The 18,692-nt window shown below is 40.5% G+C and overlaps 2 protein-coding genes across 4 annotated transcripts; both read left to right on the top strand.

Moving 5' to 3' along the window:
- Positions 1-787: 787 nt before the first annotated feature.
- rab5c (RAB5C, member RAS oncogene family) lies at positions 788-8,410 on the top strand. 2 transcript variants are annotated; one of them, XM_086055856.1, is made up of 7 exons: positions 843-921; positions 2,093-2,171; positions 5,576-5,850; positions 6,290-6,441; positions 6,631-6,753; positions 6,847-6,940; positions 7,417-8,410. In XM_086055856.1, exons 3-7 carry the CDS (start codon positions 5,682-5,684, stop codon positions 7,551-7,553), a joined length of 675 nt encoding a protein of 224 aa, XP_085911982.1. In that variant the 5' UTR covers positions 843-921; positions 2,093-2,171; positions 5,576-5,681; the 3' UTR covers positions 7,554-8,410. The 2 variants fall into 2 exon arrangements, with proteins under 2 accessions (XP_085911981.1, XP_085911982.1); XM_086055855.1 differs by lacking the exon at positions 2,093-2,171 and having other exon boundaries at positions 788-921.
- Positions 8,411-9,029: 619 nt separating this feature from the next.
- Positions 9,030-18,656, top strand: kat2a (K(lysine) acetyltransferase 2A). Of its 2 annotated transcripts, XR_015090119.1 has the most exons (18): positions 9,030-9,308; positions 9,591-9,714; positions 10,562-10,707; positions 10,789-10,878; positions 11,722-12,095; positions 12,570-12,676; positions 13,514-13,618; positions 13,688-13,824; positions 14,571-14,779; positions 14,863-14,989; positions 15,705-15,815; positions 15,883-16,026; positions 16,135-16,249; positions 16,327-16,363; positions 16,917-16,980; positions 17,131-17,215; positions 17,539-17,650; positions 17,799-17,948. XR_015090119.1 is itself a non-coding variant. In XM_086055607.1 (17 exons), exons 1-17 carry the CDS (start codon positions 9,078-9,080, stop codon positions 17,990-17,992), a joined length of 2,400 nt encoding a protein of 799 aa, XP_085911733.1. In that variant the 5' UTR covers positions 9,030-9,077; the 3' UTR covers positions 17,993-18,656. The 2 variants fall into 2 exon arrangements, 1 of the variants encoding a protein (XP_085911733.1); XM_086055607.1 differs by lacking the exon at positions 17,539-17,650 and having other exon boundaries at positions 17,799-18,656.
- The last annotated feature ends 36 nt before the right edge of the window (positions 18,657-18,692 follow it).

Raw genomic sequence — 18,692 nt, 5'->3', positions numbered from 1 at the left:
ATTCCAGTATTTTTTTTAAATTGTGGTAATTTTTCAGGTGATTTATAAACTAAAAGGATTAATTAACATTTTATTTTTAATTAAAGAAAATAATAAAATGAAAAATGTGATTTTATAAAACTATTACAAATTTGAAAATAAATTACTGGCTGATGGATTCATATACTGTATAGTGGAAATAAAAAGTCTACACACCCCTGTTCAAAAAGTTTTTGCAATACAGTATAAATGAATGACCAAAATAATTATTATAAATAATTATTTCAAAACCTTTTCCGCACCCTTGCACCCTTTTCCTGACTGATAGCTTTGAATAACATTAATCAACACATTTTTGCAATTTTTTTAAAATCAGAGATGCAAGCAAATTTCTCTAGATGAACTTTTTTTGCTGATTTCGAATCTGCACTTGTTTTTTCTCTAGCACATTAGTATTTCATAATAATAATAATAATGATGAGGATAATTATAATAATAATTATTAATAATTATTAATATTAACAATAATTGTTGTTATTATTATCTAACAATGATGATAATAACATCAATAACACTGGTAAATAAAGCCATCTCTGATTAAAATTTGCTGTTGAACGGTGTAATGAGATCCTTCTCATGAAATAATCGTACATATTTTACAAGTATTCTTTTTGTTTTCATGTAACTATCTAATAATCGATTTTTTTATTAGAATACGTGCGTATCAACAAATTTAAAAAAAAATACGTCAATGCACTAGGCCTATAAAAGTCTCGCGAAACTCGCGCGAGACTTCTTGCTTGTGGTTGTCATTTGTCAAGCCAACGGTGACGTCAAAGTGGGCGGTTCCCGGAAGGAAAGGCCACAGAGCCCAAGAAGAAGAAGGAGAAGAAGACGGAGAAGAAGACGGCCGATGAGAGCAGCCAAAGAAGAAAAAGTGATGTAAGTCAAATCTATTCAATTACTGTTTGCGAACCAGCGGGTCGTAACTCGAGTTGGCTATTTATTCATGAATATTAGGTGGACGTTGTTCATGTTGCAAAAGCGATCTCAGTAAAGTGGTGGGGCTGCTTCGCTAGGTAGCCGAGACCGAATCGAGCGTCCATCAAAAAATGACACGACTTTCATATTTTCCACCCGCTTATGACATAATTTTCGGCCATAATAACGAACCAGTGGAAGCGCTGAGTTGTATTTTAGCTAAACGGTGTTTTCGTTACTTTGATGTTAGGCTGCTAACGTAAGCGGAATGTGAAGTTTTTTTCGGGGGGAGGGAGCGTCCTTCCTTCCTTCCGATATCTTTGGCCGTTATGCTCAGCTGATGATGCTAACGGGCTAGCACTGGCTAAGGAAAGTAGCCGGAGCTGACGTCAGCCTGTTTGTTGGCTAGTTGTGTAGCTTGAGTGCTAGACCAGTGAAGCAGCTATTCCCATTTGGTGGGTCGCGGACAGGTTGTAGAAAATTGTCAGGGTTCACGGTTTACGACGGCTACCGAACGCCGGGCAATGAACTACAGAGAACCCCCGTTTACCGCGGCGATACGTTCCAGGCCCGCATGCAAAGGTACAAACCCGCAGTATAATAGACCATGATCTCTCTTTATTTTTGTGCATCCCCCATACCTTTTACATTCATGTTAATGTATAAGAAGGACACACACATGCATGTGCCTTAAAGAGGCGGGTCCTGGTGTTGTGGTACTTTATGTGGCTGGGTGAGCGCCGTAGCTGACAGCAGTTCTGTGTGAGGAAGCTCGCTGTTTGCTCCCGCGTTCAAGAAACTACTGAAACATGCATTGAGTATGACTGTGGCTCTCCTTTCCCACATGTAAGGGCATCACAACAAGTGTGGGTACTATCAAAAAAAACCTACAGTGGAGCGCCAAATGATGAATATTGATATAGTGGGGGAACACGGAAACATTTATACCCAATCATCATGGGAGTTGCATTCAAAACCCACCCGCATAGTTTTTAAAAAACGAGAAAGTTGAAGACTTTAAAATACACCTCCTACACAATTTAAAGAGGAAGTCAAGTCAACAATTTTCTTCTTTGCAATAATCGGTGGTAGACACATCAATCAGTCAGTCATCATGCTTTAATGATTTCAGGCCGGCCCAGTTTGTCCGAGTCGTTGGCGACAGCTGATCTGCGTTGAGAACGTACTTACCGGTACTACGTCACGCACAGGTGCCCCACAAACAGACATGCAACCATTCACCTTTCGTTCCCACAGACCGCAATGACATTGTCCCATATTGTTTTTTTATCTCACCAATCACCATGCTGTTGTTGTTGTTTTTTGTTCATTTATTTTGCTGCGTGTCTGCTTGTGCGGCGCCTGTGTGTGTGTTGTCGACTGAAAATGACATTACAGTGCCTAAGGGCCCAAATAACGACCAACCACGGCTCCCTCAAATGGATATTTTCAGACCCGAAACTTTTCCTAGATCATATTTATTTAGTTAGATCTATCTAATTAGGTAAAGGCTGTATTAAGTTACAAAATGGTGCTCCTTTTGTAATATGTATTGCTACACCATTTTTTAATACTCTTAGCATAAAGGATTATAAGTACCTCAGCATCACTCCTTATTTTATTAGCCCATCTATGGCATTTTGCTTTGTGTGTTAGCATTGAGCTGGCAGACTTTCCTAAGTTATGTGTTTTGGTTGAATGCACATCCTGTAATTCTCTCTGTTTTATGTTTAAACTTCAACTGGGGAGTGGAAATAAACAGATTAACACAAGCAACTGTGTGTCGATAGGGAACCTATCTGCTGCTTGTTGTGAGGTTAGCTGCCAGCATTTCGTGCTCATAAGGTCAAATTTTTGCTCACAACTCTAGACATAAAAACATGGCCACTGTATTTGTCTCAACTAATTTGCAATTGTTATTGAGCCAATTTGATTTGCACCATTATTTCACCACAAAGCTGTAATTATTCTTTGAAATCAACCGCACATGATTTGAACTATTGTGAAACACTATAAATCAAACCCTTTTTCCCTCGAGGGACGAATAAAGTCATCCCATCTATCTGCTTTGGTATTAGTGAAGTCATTTATGCTTTTTTGATGTTTTTGCTGGGCTTCTAATGTGCTTGTATAATCTTCGCAGTGTCAGTTTAGGCGTTAATAAGATGAGGAAACTTTCGACAAGATTGAGGCTAGCCACTGTGGTTGTGTTTATAGCAGTTGGACGTTGTCCTCTTGAAGCACTGACACATCTTTTATGAACAAAAAAAATAAAAAAATCTTGAGACCTAAATCTTGGACACCTGCTTGAGCATTCGGGCAACATGCATGACATCTCGTTTGAAGTTCAGATATACAGTAAGAGTTATATTTTAGTTGTATCAGAAATCAACCCTGAACTTTTGATTCTTTTCATAGAAGTCAGAGGAAAAGGAAATGCCAGAGATTTTTTTTTTTTTCATCCCTTCTGACCTTGCAGCTAACTGCTGTTAATGGCTTTCCTGTTTGCTTTTCCTCAGTTATGTCACCAGGTTCCCATTCCTAAACTTTTCCCGCGAACTTCGAAAGCCTATGCTAAGCAGACAGACAAACAGATAACCGAGTGCCTCGTCGTTGCTGAGCTTGCACTTTTTATGAATGGCCCGTCGACAACTGAGGCGTTTAAATGCAGAAGCCGGCAAGCGCCTTTTAGACAAAATTAGAGCCATGCCGACTGTATCGTTTACTACACTGTTGTCATTTTCACCCAACTCACAAAGTATTTCAGCGTCGACTTCTGCGTTTGAACTCTTCTATTTGTACCACTGTTATGAATGGTTTAGTCAGAGTGAAGTTTTGAGCTTTTGTACACATTTATGGAGGTGACGCATCACCAAATGCTTGACTATTGTGTGGACCGTGTACAGGAGGCCATTATGAACATATCAACTGGTTCTCCCCCTCTTGACAGCTCCTCCTTCCTGCCTTTTCTTTTCCCTCTTTTGTCCCACTCTCTCTCTCTTTCTCTCTCACTTCGACCCACTTCCCAGTGGAGGTCCATTAAGGATGCAAGCAAAGCATTCGTTGATGTGAGCAGCTCTGTACCTCCCAGAAGAAGAAGGAAAAAAAAAAAAAAAAAACATCCGAATGGAAAGCTATCAGCTGCACTTATACACGTAGACAAAATTGTCAATGGAAGAAAAAGCCACAGTGGTCACGGAAATAACTTGAATCTGGCCATATTAATAAATGAACATTTTATGATGATTAACTAATGAAAATCAGACGTTGCTTTTGAATTGTGGTTCAATCGACTTATTTTTAAAAACAAAACGAATGAAACAGGCCTGGGCGAAAATGAGACATGTCCAACCAAGGCGTGTCCTCTAATTAGCGTCACGCGTTTTCAAACTTTTAATCGGTCAGTCGGCCTTTCCAGAAGGTGACAAGTAGTCGCTGGGAGGTTGGATGACATAGTTTGTCCCACACTAAACATTGGCCAGAGGAAACGAGCAGTTTGATGTTCCTGTGACTGCACATATTCAAAAATGTAAGGGACTGAAAATTGATGACAAATTGAAGGGGTAATACGAATTGTAACAAAACCGGCATTTTCAAAACTAACGAGCAGACTTGCAGTGTGTTTGATAGCAATGGAGTCTCGTGATTGGCTGCTGCTGAATATTTTATGGAGTGAGTCATGATCTCCCGTCACATGTTGAAGATTAAGCCAGGCTCAGCAGCACTTAGAATAAAGTTGATTGCGTCAGCCGCGATGTTTTAACTTGATCTTTCATTACGTTTGACGCCGCCTCGCTCGTGCCATGTGACTCAGCCGAGGCTTCTCCAAACTTTTTATCGTGCTCAGCGGTTCGAACCTCTTCTGCTCGCTTTCCACTTCCTGCGTTTCCTGTCTTGCTGCCGAGCACAGAAGCTGGCTGACCTCCACGTTATGCAAAGTTTTAGTGCAAGTGTAGCTTTCTGAATCGTACCAGCGAGTTCCAAGTGTTACAGCACACACACACACACACACACACACACACACACACACACATTGCCACAAAACTTACATGCTGATGGTGTCAGGAACAGGAAGTCATGTGTTGGGTCCGGCTCTTCCTATTTGGTTATTTGACGTATTTTGAGATAATTACTGACTTCTTTGATGAGCACCTTTTCCAAAATGCGATTTTTGAACACTGCAGTTGAGGGGCAGGAATGGATGAATGGAATTTCGAATCATTTAAATATTTGCAAGGTGTCATTGTCAAAAGGGAGGATGGTTCATTTGAAGGATTTTAATGTAGTTTACAGTAATGAGCAATAAAATAGAAATGAGTGGTTTTGTGTGATGTAGTGAATATAGTACTTTTTTTTTTTGGGGTACTGTCCTGGCCTGAATCATTTCTGTTTTTACAGCATGTAATACCATCCAAGCTCTGGTTGTCACGGCAACCCACGTGTGTTTCTAATGCTGCTCTTCCAGCACTTGACTAAACCAAACATGGTTAAGTCCGGACAGTATGTGAACTTAAAGCTGAACAACATAACTTTACATTTTTTGAACAAAAGTCACCAAAAAAAAAATCTGAATTTGACTAAAACATGTTTTAATGTGTGTACTTGTATTTTTCAGTTCCCCTGGCTTGGTCTCCTCTTCCTTTCGGCTCCTGCCTTAACTGAACCCGGCCACCCCACCACTGCTTCTTCTACCTTCCCCCACCCCGAATAAAGTCCCACCTATGGCCGGACGAGGCGGACCCGCGCGGACCAACGGCGCCGCGGCGGCCAGCAACAAAATCTGCCAGTTCAAGCTGGTGCTGCTGGGCGAGTCGGCGGTGGGCAAGTCTAGCCTGGTGCTACGCTTTGTCAAAGGCCAGTTCCACGAGTACCAAGAGAGCACAATCGGAGGTGAGTTTAAATGAACCTTCACACTCCGCTAAGTCAGCGGCAATGCTGGTCAAAGATGAAAAAAAAAAGTGTTCAAGTCTGAACTGTGGAAGTGGTTTCCTCTGTCATGTGACAAGGACCTGAGTCAGCAGCCCCCACCCTGCCCTATACTTGTAAATTCTTATTATTGCTAGGCCTGTCCTCATAACAAATTTTTCGGACAATCTATTTTCTCAGAAATTCTCACAATAATAACATTGAGGTACTATGTTTGTCCTGAATATCATTCCAAATCCACAAAATTGACTTGGTCCACTCATGCTGCCCATCCCTGCTCTAAATTTTCAGTGTAGAAAAATACTGTTGGCCTACGTAACATAAAACTACATTTGGAGTTGTTTTCCCTTTGAACAGATGTGCAATATAATGAAAATAACGGACTTTCGCTCTTACTTTGTAGCGGCCTTCCTCACACAGACGGTATGCTTGGATGACACAACGGTCAAGTTTGAGATCTGGGACACTGCGGGCCAGGAGCGTTACCACAGCTTGGCGCCCATGTACTACAGAGGCGCCCAGGCAGCCATTGTTGTGTATGACATCACCAACACAGTGAGTGATAAGCCCAGATGGGCAGACTTGCAATTAGTTCGCTGACCCTTGTCCTCCTGTTTGGGTTGATGATTGCTGCATTCTTACAGACCTTTGCGCTTTTATGTCACTCAGCCTTCTGTAGCACATAAAAACAAAAAATTACTTACCGTTTTTTTTTATTTTTTATTATTATTTTTTTTTTTACAGGACACCTTTACACGTGCAAAGAACTGGGTGAAAGAGCTGCAACGACAGGCCAGTCCAAACATTGTTATTGCTCTGGCAGGGAATAAAGCAGATTTGGCCAACAAGAGAGCTGTCGATTTCCAGGTAAAGACTGAAATGGATGCATTATTTGTATTTATTTACTTATTTATCGGTGTGATTGCTCACATCTGTGTCTCTCTGCTTGGCTGTCATCAGGAGGCACAAGCGTACGCAGATGACAACAGTTTGCTCTTCATGGAGACGTCGGCTAAGACCGCCATGAATGTGAATGAGATTTTTATGGCTATAGGTAAGCGTCATATTTGGAGAAAAGAAATGGCCTGAGTAGTCAATGATGGGTGGAAATGGGGATGGATGTATTATTTATTTTACATTTACTTTGTAATTTCCATTTTGTATTTGGATCAATAGAAAAATGTGCAACTGGTGGAAATTTTGGCTTTTCACTGGCCTTTTTAAAAAAAAAAAAGTCGGAAACATAAAAAAAATAAACACCCTGCGATTGGCTGGCGACCTGCACAGGGTGTACCCCACTGTTTTCTCTTTTATATTGTACCTATTGCTCAATGTATTTTTTTATTTTTTTGTACAAATTAAGCTCCACACATTATCAACAATAAGGTAAAAACTCATATTTAAAACTAATGTGGAAAGATTTAGCGCAGCAGTGTATTACATTATGTTATGTATCATACAATATGTTTAAAAATGTGGAGCTGTTTTAAAAAAATATATAAATTTCCACCCGTTTGTGATCCTTAACAGCCAAGAAGCTCCCCAAGAACGAACCGCAGGGCGGGGCGGGCGGCGGCGGGCGAGCCCGAGGGGGCGTGGACCTGCAGGAGGCGGCGCCCCAGGGTCGCAGCGGCCAGTGTTGTGGGGGCGGCGGTGGGGGCAACTAACCCTCTCGAGGCTTCCTTCACGTCAACTGATCCCAGCCACTTAGCCAGCTTGGATGAAGCGGACCGGATATGATTAGCCAGCTGTCAAACAATGTCACGGCGTTGGGACCAAAACACGGCGGAAATTACAAACTGTTTGGCCGAAGACATCATCGGCTTGGCGACCAATCATGTTTTAAAGCCCCCCCAAACTCTCTTTTGATGGTGGACTCTTAGGGGAACAAACATCCCAGTCGTGGTATTATTAAAAAAAAAAATCATGAAAGCTCACTTTTGTTTCTGTATTTGTGTAGAAAAGTAATGCAACAGGAATGAAAAGATGGAGAACAGGCCGACTTTCTTCCTGGTACAACTGTGTAGCTGCAATATTGTCCTCTCAATATAACATTTGTTGGACACTTTATGATTTATTTTTTATTCTTAGACTACCCAACCATAAAAATAGTAATGCATTATTAACATTAACATCACCCATACGTAGTTTGAACATTAAACGTCAATAACAATAAGATTTTTTTTCTTTGTGTATTTGTATGGAGATTTGTGGAATTTATAACCAATCAGAAACAAACATCTACATCTTGCCCATCTTCCTCAGCATTATTTTCTGATGTTTCTTTTTTGTTTTTGTTCCATGTCTTAATTTTGTTTTCTGAATCTATGGTATTGAATGCACTGGTTCTGTCTCATCATCTTTGTGAATCGAGATGCTCGACTCAGCGTTTTCCTGTCTCATCATCTTTGTGAATCGAGTTGCTTGCCTTGGCAATTTTCTTCATTTGTACAATGTGTAGAAGAGTGATAGGGAGGGTGGAAAAAAAGAAAATGTAATTTTACCAATAAACCTGGAGAAGTTATATTTTTTCCTGAGTGTCTTAATTCCTGATAATCACACATGAATTGGATCCAGTCAGTGACACTTTATTTTTAAATGAAAGATTTTATATATTTTTTAAAGTTGTATTGATCAATCTCATTTTTTTTCTTTTTTATCTTTTCGTAGGACTTATTCCCAAATTACATTTGTAGTTTATGTAGTTTATTGTGGTAGACTGGAAACGTCTTTGCTTTTTAAAAAAACTACATTACCCATAATCTTCAGGAAACCTGCGTTGCCTTTGTGGTAGCTGAAAACCTTGCGGATTTTGCATCTTCGTTTTAAGAAAAATTGTATTGCTTCTTTTAGCTGGTGAGTTCCTTTATGTACGATGAAGTATCGTTTAATGTTTCAATAACTTATCAATATGTATATAAAATTGCACTTTTTGACGGATGTAGGTTAATCCATTTAAATTAGTCTTGTGGTCAACGTTAACGAAATTGGAGTGTATATCAATAACATATGGCTTTAAAGTTGGATTATTAGTCTCGACTACTCTATTTTGACAACAAGAAAATTAAGGAATTATGAGCGGATAGAGAATAATCCCTTCTAATTATTGGTATGTAAACTTCCCAGCCGTCCCCGAACGCAACACAGGATGAGCTCACCGGTACCCGAAGAAGTAGAAGAAGACGTTTGAAATGTCGGACCCGGTGGTGCAGGGCCTGCAACCCCGGCTTCTCCAAGCCCAGTCGGCTTCAGGGTCGACTGGGTCCGGCGCTGCCGTCGCGACCGGCTCCGGTTCGGGTAACAGCGACCCGGCCAGGCCTGGGCTGAGCCAGCAGCAACGCGCCAGCCAGAAGAAAGCCCAAGTTCGAGCCTTTCCACGGGCGAAGAAGCTCGAGAAACTTGGCGTTTTCTCCGCCTGCAAGGTAGTTAGCTCGCCACTTAGCATGGCTAGCTAAAGTTCACAACAAAGCACTCCACTAGAATTATTGTTTTTATAAATTTACTATGTCATAAGTGGAGAATTCATAAACATGCAGCCACAGGAGCTAATGGTAAATTTACCATGTAGCTAGGTACCTGGCTAGCTATACACATTCATTTATTTCTAAATGAATGTTAGCTTCAAGACGCCCAAAAATAATAAAGTAGATGTAGTCCATGGGGTGTTGGTACTATTCATTTATTTCCACTGTGTTCATGTTCAGGCCAGTGACACATGCAAATGCAACGGATGGAAGAACCCGAACCCCCCCACGGCTCCCCGTGTAGACCTGCAGCAACATGCCGCCAGCCTGAGCGAGCCGTGCCGCAGTTGTGGCCATGCCCTGGGTACGCGTCCTCTCAACAGGGTGTTCCAAAAGTCACTAAACACTTTCATTTTTTTTGGTATTTTGTTTCAAGTATCATTTGGACAGACTTGAGGCCATCAGCTATTGAGAGATTGACATCGGAGCAACATTGCAAATTGCCACCTGGCAAGAAGTGTTTCTGTCCCCAACTGCAGTTCAGCGCCAGTTTCAGATACACACTGCTCCAATGTGTAGTACCATTTACGCTATCCATGGCAAGTTCCTCGAAACAGGATCTGTTCTTGACAAACCAAGCACCTTTACGTCTGTCCTAATGATACCTGAAATGAAATAGAAAAAAGGAAGTGTATAGTGATCTTTGGGACACCCCCATGTATTGTCACTGTCGGGCAGAATGCACGTATCACTAAAATGGATATTTTTCAGGAGGGGAAAAAAAAAGGCATATTTTTCAAGTTATTTAACATTGTATCATTAAAAGTGGTATTCGTACCTCCTGTAGCAATCATACACTGTTGTGTACCAACATTAACATAACATTTTGAAAGAATTTTTAATCACTAATTTAGTTTGCTGAAAAATTCACATTTATTTACACCATCGCTGATAAGAATTAGAACGGACACACGTCACTGCTCAAGCAGTGTAATCAGTCTGTGCCTGCGTTGAGCCTTTTCATGAGAGAAAAGACAAAAGAAAAACAAGTGAGCGTCTATGTCATTGGTGAAAATAACTCAGTGTGGGGGTGGTTACCGTCATTTTTCCAAAAAGTCAAATTTCCACTCTTATTCCAGAGTGGAAAGCTTTATTCCAGTGATTCCAGTCTCGCCTTCGTTCCAACGCCTCAATGTTTTTGCATCTTGCAGCCGATCATGTGTCCCACCTGGAGAACGTTTCCGAGGACGAAATCAACAGGTTGCTCGGAATGGTGGTGGATGTGGAGAACCTGTTTATGTCTGTGCATAAGGAGGAGGATACGGACACCAAGCAGGTCTACTTTTACCTGTTCAAGGTGAGCACATGCATTACAAATAGGGTGCACAGAAAATGATAGATCCGACCAGTGTGTAATAACGTCTTTCTTCATCGGTAGCTGTTGAGGAAATGCATCCTACAGATGAGCCAGCCGGTGGTAGAGGGATCACTGGGCAGTCCACCCTTTGAGAAACCCAACATTGAGCAGGTGCATGTCAAATGTCACTTCAATGTCTTTGACTAAATAAAAAACAAAAACAAGAACAACACAATTTTTACTTAATTTAACCACTTCTAACTTGGCAAGATATGACTGTTCTTGTTAGAGTCCTTGTTCTAGGAAAAAAAAAGACTTATTAATGCAAGATTCTAAATTTTATTCAACTTATTCTTGTATATTATGACTGTTTTTGTCTGGATAGAAAAAGCCTTTATTCATGTAACCTTACGATTTTTTTGTCTCTCGAAATAATTCAACTTTATATTGAGGCTTTTTTTTTCTCAAAACCATTTTTTTTCTAAACATTAGAACTTTTTTTGCCAGAAAAACACAACTTTACTCTTGTAATATTAGTTTTTCTAATAAAAAATGTATTTACTTTCTTGAAATTGAACATTTTCTCAAGAGTATAAGACTTAAATCTAATCTCTTTTTTTAAGGAAAAATAAGACTTTATTGGAAAAAAATAACTTCAACTACTATCACTCTATTCCAACTCTTTGTTGGAAAAAAATGGCTTATCCTAAAAAACAACAACTTTATTCTTGCAATATTACAGCTTTATTATTGAAAGTTTTCTCCACCGGTGACGACTTTAATTTGTAACATCAGAACTTTTTTATGGAAAAAGATTATAATTTCTTGAGACAAACTATGACAAAGTGACACTGTTTTGTATAAAATCATAATACATGAGAATGTAAAGAAAAAAATGTTTCATATAACAGTTTTTGGACAACGACATGGCACCAAAGCAACACTGTCATATCAATGTTTTGCTCACAACTCAAGACAAAAAATATAATATATTCCCTGTGTTCTTTTCCAAAGGGCGTGTTGAACTTTGTGCAGTACAAATTCAGCCACCTTGCGCCCAAGGAGCGCCAGACCATGTTCGAGCTGTCCAAGATGTTCCTGCTGTGTCTCAACTACTGGAAGCTGGAGACGCCCACGCAGTACCGGCAGCGCACGCAGAAGGACGACGGCACGGCCTACAAGGTGGACTACACGCGCTGGCTGTGCTACTGCCACGTGCCGCAGAGCAACGACAGCCTGCCGCGCTACGAGACCACGCACGTCTTCGGCCGCAGCCTGCTCAAGTCCATCTTCACCGTCACGCGGCGCCAGCTCCTGGAGAAGTTCCGCGTGGAAAAGGACAAGCTGCTGCCCGAGAAGCGCACGCTCATCCTGACGCACTTCCCCAAGTGAGCGCACCTCAACATGTCTGCCGCAATCATTTCCATATCTGAGAACTAGTGTTCTCACTCCATTTTCGTCATTTTAAAGGATATTAAATTAACATTTTATGGCTGCCGTTAAAATTATTTTAGTGTCGGGCCAAACATATGTCAAATCTATCAATGTCATGAATCATAAATTACGCACACTTATAAGTATGCTACCATGCAGATGCATCGGCACCCAGGCTAAAAAAAAGTGCTTATAGCAACTATGAACTGTTCCCCATAGGTCCAATTTTTTATTTAGGACTATTCATCACTTCACTATTCATCTGAAATGTCTCTATTTATATCTGCACTGAACTTAGAAATGACATTGCGTGAAATTAAGTTGTCCCGCTTAAGTTCTCGGTGGTCCATTTTCAATTGTGTGAATGCTAATTACTCCGCCAATCTTCCCCGTCCACGTTACGCCACCGAATCAAACTATTTCAACAGGTTTCTGTCTATGCTGGAGGAGGAAATCTACGGGGAAAATTCTCCCATCTGGGAGGCTGACTTCACCGTGCCTGCCGCCGATGGAGCGCAGCTGGGACATCAGACGGGTGAGGGTGGGCCAACAAGAGTTTTTTTTTTTTTTTTTTTAAACTTATCCCATGCGAACAAAACATACACACAATCACTAGTGATAGATAGGTCGATAGATTCTTTCTTTATGCCATGGGAGCAATAACATTTTCTCTTCGGCAATATTCACACATAAGAATAAGAAGAATAAGAATAAGAATGCCTTTATTGATCCCACAGTGGGGAAATTTTCATTGTTACAGTAGCAAAGATATAGGTCACACAGGGGCGGCGGCATAATGTGGCCATTAATGTATAACATTGACGGCAAACATTTAGGATCAAACCTATGTAGATATACGCAGTAACATGTGTATATACACATGTGTATACACACCAACCTACATCTACATAAAAAATATGAGGAACACTCATTTCGGCCTGTACATAGTACAGAGGAAAAAATACTCTAAGTGACAGTGCTGCAGTGCTGTAGTGAAATGTAAGGAACAGCATTGGATAAAAATAAAACTAGACTAACAGTAGTGGGGAATGTTGAGTATTGCACGGTATTACAGTAGTGGGGAATATTGGGTATTGCACGATACGAGCTCAGGTGCATCGTGCAATACACACTCATATTATTAATGTAGAAGCAAAGTAAAAATACAAAGAGCAGCATTGAGGAGGAATTAGAAGGGGGGAAAAAAAGAGTCAAAGCAACAATAAATAAAAAAAGATTAAGGTGGTGCATATATGTGCTACGTAATGAAAGTAGTCCGTGCTTCCGTAATAATTACATGTATATCTCACAAATTGACTGGTGAATGTGTGTATGTAAAAATCCAATGACATGAGTTTTGTTGTGTTCTCAGTGATCAGTCCGGCGGCAGTGTCAGGCTCGTCCGCCCTCTCCAAGGCTCTGAGCGCCGGTTCGTCTCTGGGCGGTCTGGATGCGTCAGGTTCCGAGCCCATTCCAGGTCAGCATCTTTGATATGCGTTTCGACCCTGCCACCAGTTGTTGTTCGTACACATTTGTCCCTTTTCAGGCGAGAAGCGTAAACTGCCCGAGGCGCTGACATTGGAGGATGCAAAGCGCATCCGCGTGATGGGCGACATTCCCATGGAGCTCGTCAACGAGGTCATGATGACCATCACGGACCCCGCCGCCATGTTGGGCCCCGAGGTCAGTCGCGTGATGCCAAATTAGAAAATGCTGTTTTATTCTTGGAATATTAAATTTTTTTATCCAGTGAATTTTTTTTCTACTTTTTCCTAGAAAGATAGTTTCACTGTTAAAACCTTTTGAATGAAAGAATATGACTATTTATATCTCCCATTTATTACTTTGTTTTTTAAATTATTATTATTTTTATTATTATGATTATTCTTGTCTTTAAAAAACGTGACCAGTCTCGTAATATGATATATCGCCGACATTACCCTCTTATTATACTTCTTTCTTTTTTTTTATCAAAAAATGACAATATTACAACGTTTTTATTCATGAAAAATAATTTTAATCTCATAATAGTTTGAGTAGTTCTCAAAAAATTCCATATATCCTGCAAAATATAATAAACTTTTCTCATGTATTTTTCTTGTAATATTTTTATTTAATATGTCCAAAATATAGCTCATTTTATTTTTAGGAGTATGGTGTAAATCTCTTAACATTGTAAGTTTTTTTTCCCTGAAAAATACAATTTTGCCCTCTCATCATACTACGTACTAAATTTCTCCCAAAATGCAGCTTTATCTAAAAAAAAGACTAAGATTGAAAAATACTACATGTCATCCAAAGAAAAGCTATTCTCCTGTTTTCATTTTATCTTTATTATTATTGGCTTTTTCCCCCTTTTCTTTAATAAATGTGGCACAGTTGTCAATGGCAGACAGAACAGATGTGATGGGACACATTTCCATTTGCAGACCAACCTGCTGACGCCCAACGCGGCCCGCGACGAGACGGCCCGGCTGGAAGAGCGTCGCGGCATCATCGAGTTCCACGTGATCGGCAACTCGCTGTCTCAAAAGTCCAACAAGAAGATCCTGATGTGGCTGGTGGGCTTGCAGAATGTCTTCTCGCACCAGTTGCCTCGCATGCCCAAAGAGTACATCACGCGCCTCGTCTTTGACCCGTAAGATCCGTCCGTCCGTCTCGTAACGCACGCGCGCACGCTCACTCCTGACATTGCATAAGTTTTTCTTTTTCAACAAACAGGAAGCACAAGACTCTCGCCCTCATCAAAGATGGCCGCGTCATCGGGGGCATCTGTTTTAGGATGTTTCCCACTCAGGGCTTCACAGAGATTGTCTTCTGCGCCGTCACCTCCAACGAGCAGGTCAAGGTATGCCAAACGACTCTATCATTTTAAGAAAGAAGTCAAGTCCAAAATTTTCTTTACAAAACTGTTCTATGCGGCCTGGTTTTTATCCATCTCAGGGGTTGGCCCTTTTGCCTTTTGCTGACCGCTGAAAATGACATCACAGTTGCTCAGGGCTCACGTGTTTTCTGAGTTTGGTCATGTGACAATTGAAACCTGAGCCGTGATTGGCCATTAGCCGAACCCTAAGCAACTGTGGATGTCATTTTCAGTATATCTAACTTTTTTTGTTGAAAAAAACTTTTAGGCTTTGTCTTGCAAAAACACTTTTTTTTTTCTTGTACTGTTACATTTTTCTCCTTGAAATATACAACTTTCTCGAATACTATAACTTAAATATTTTTTTCTCAGGAGAAAAATATGCCATATCTTGAAAAAAATATTACATTTTGTCTAAAAAAAAAAAACATTTTATCGAGAGAAAAGAGGTTTCATCTTGAAAAAAATGCGGCTATTGTAGATTTCTACTTTTTGTCTAGAAAACATACGAAGAAAAAATACATGGAAAAAACGTATCCATAACATTACAATTTCTGTCAAAAAGACCAACTTTTCATTTTGTAAGCTTTTTCCACTTGATCTTGGATCCAATCCGACTGTCTCTATATTCTACAAAGTATTTGTAAGGATTAGCCACCAACCAAAATCTTGTCTTTGCTTGCTCCTCCGCCTTCATCAGGGCTACGGCACACACTTGATGAACCACCTGAAGGAGTACCACATCAAACACAACATCCTCTACTTCCTCACCTACGCCGACGAGTACGCCATTGGCTACTTCAAAAAGCAGGTGAGCTCCCGCCTCTACCCTCGAGCCATTTTTCCCTCAAATTCGACTTCTTTCCTCCTTTCGGCAGGGCTTCTCTAAAGACATCAAAGTGCCCAAGAGTCGCTACCTGGGCTACATTAAGGACTACGAAGGAGCCACACTGATGGAGTGCGAGCTGAACCCCAGGATTCCCTACACGGAGCTGTCGCACATCATTAAGAGGCAGAAAGAGGTGCGTCGTCTAATTAAAGACACAGTTGGCACCTTTTGTAGTTGTCAGGCAAAATTTCTCAGGCGGGCAAGACAGAATAGCTCGATAGCTCCTCTTACCCCTTGCCAGATCATCAAGAAGCTGATCGAGAGGAAGCAGAATCAGATCAGGAAAGTCTACCCGGGCCTCACCTGCTTCAAGGAGGGCGTGCGACAGATCCCCGTGGAGAGCATTCCTGGCATACGTGAGCGTTTGCGTCTCAATGCAATAACAAAAATAGAAACCGACGTGCACTCATGTTGTTTTTTTGTTGTCCCCTAGGAGAAACAGGATGGAAGCCAAGCGGCAAGGAGAAAGTGTAAGTGCAGTCGGGATTTTAATGTCGGAAGTCGGATTCGATTAAGTTGACAACAAATATGGTTGACAGAAAATGTTTGCCTTAAAGCTTCACCGGTATCATGTTACAGCATCCACGCAGACATTTCCAATCTATATAAAACTCACAGTCTGTTAGCACGCTGTATCGGAGGAAAGTTGATCTTGCAGTCAAGTAGGGGGTGCAAATCCATCCAATTATTCGATGGCGCTAGTTGTTAGCTCCGTTTTGTTATTGGTTCGCAGGAAAAGGCTGTAAGCAGCATCACTTTTTATGTGTATACTTTTTTGTCATTATAATGGATAACAGCTGTCAGGTGCTGAAAAAGCTCAAAATTGGATGCATGATATCATAGGAGCAGGTGTGATCAACACATTGTCCTTTGTCCTGTAACTTTTTTTTTCTTAAGAATTGCCTCATTGGATTCATGACATCTGTTTTACCTCTTTAAGGGTCTTTTTAAATTCTATCATTTAAAATGTAGATTTGATCATTTGCTCCGATTTTGGTGCTCACAAGTTGTTTTGTTTTATAGGAAAGAAGTGAAGGACCCTGATGTGTTATACAACATGCTCAAGAACCTACTGGCCCAAATAAAGGTAACATACATGTGCTTGTAGTGGCAGGGGCCAGGTTGTTAAAAAGCTTTTGGTGTATCGGCTCAAAGCAAACATTTTTTTCGTTCATAGCCTTCTTGTTGTTTGATCATTTTGCCGATTTGTCGCGTGTGTGCTCGGATGTTTTTGCAGACTCACCCTGACGCCTGGCCGTTCATGGAGCCCGTCAAGAAGTCCGAAGCGCCCGATTACTACGAGATCATCCGCTTCCCCATCGGTATGTTGACACTCATTCCATATAGATAATGATGACGTGTTATATGTCACAAATATTTTATGTTCAACATGGCATCTAAAAGATATTAAAAGAGATGGCAAATACTGTATTAAGCACAGTCCAGTCAAGTCTTTTTCTTGGAAAATTTGATCAATCACTCAGGCGATAAGGTAAGCAACAGGTGTATAATATTGTACTGTATAAAAATATATCATAATGACATTTAGATATAATGTAAAGAATTAACAGTTTGTGCATCCTGATTTAATGATCAATTTAATTCATTGTGCTGCTCCTTCTGGTGTGCCCATCCTGGCCACTAGGGGGTAGTATAATACAATCATACAGATAAACAAGTGTCATCGCAAGGCTCAGTGACTCAATAAGCTGAAATGATACCAGCTGTTTTGCGCAGAGGATAAAGAATTAATGCCTGTGAGTATTGTTTTGTTTAGATTAACAGTGAACTTGCAACGGAAGTGGTACTAAGCAGCTTGAAGCTCTTTTTATTTTAGATTTGTTCACTGTCTGCCAAGCTGCTGCTCGTTGGAAAGCGCGTTGAGTTGTTCGCATCTGTCCGCAGACCTGAAGACCATGACGGAACGCCTGAAGAATCGCTACTACGTGACCAAGAAGCTGTTCATCGCCGACCTGCAGCGCATCATCACCAACTGCCGCGAGTACAACCCGCCTGACAGCGAATATTGCAAGTCGGCTAATACGCTCGAAAAGTTCTTCTACTTCAAACTAAAAGACGGTGGCCTCATAGAAAAATGAAAAAAAGTCTTTTTTTTTTGTTGATGTTCCTATTTTTTTTTTTTTTTTGCGCACGACTCGAACGCGACACAACGCAGTACCAAAGTTCCACACCAGAAACCAACTTTATTTCTAAGGTTTAAATGTCATTCCACTTGAGTCGCCAAAAACTGGACCTCGGGGACTTGAAAGCCACGTTGCCTTCGGTTACTGACACACTTGAAGCTCCCTGCTGCGCTTTGTGCTTTTCTTTTGTTGCTTACTTTTGTATATAAATATATATTTAAAAAAGAAAAAAACACAAAATGGAGTTTGTGCTAGAAAGTCAACGTGTTCCAATGAACGTTTTAGCTCTCATTTGTCACCATCACTGTCACACAAAAATGAAGTTTTACTGGTATTTTTAGCTCCTTTGTGCTAAAAATGTGGAACAGAGGTAAAAAAAAGAAAAGACATTTGCTGTACCTCTGTCTTAAAATATTTGCTTAAAAAGTGCATTAATTGGGTGCTACAAGAATTTGCTGCCTTCACAAACATACAGTAAAAAAAAAAAAAAAATGAACTCACGGTTTTCGACTCGAACCATCAAGTGTTATGTTTCCATGATGTCATGGTTCAAATGCCACTTACTGTCACTGTAGTACTATTAATTATAATAAAGTTTTTTTGTGGTAAAGCTTTTCAACGGATAGTGCTATCTCTTTTAAAGATGTCGGTCACT

The sequence above is a fragment of the Filicampus tigris genome, chromosome 16 (genome assembly GCF_054856515.1).
Source record: "Filicampus tigris isolate MCC_2025a chromosome 16, RoL_Ftig_1.0, whole genome shotgun sequence".
In the NCBI taxonomy this organism is placed as follows: domain Eukaryota; kingdom Metazoa; phylum Chordata; class Actinopteri; order Syngnathiformes; family Syngnathidae; genus Filicampus; species Filicampus tigris.
This window is presented reverse-complemented; position numbering and strand designations above follow the sequence as displayed.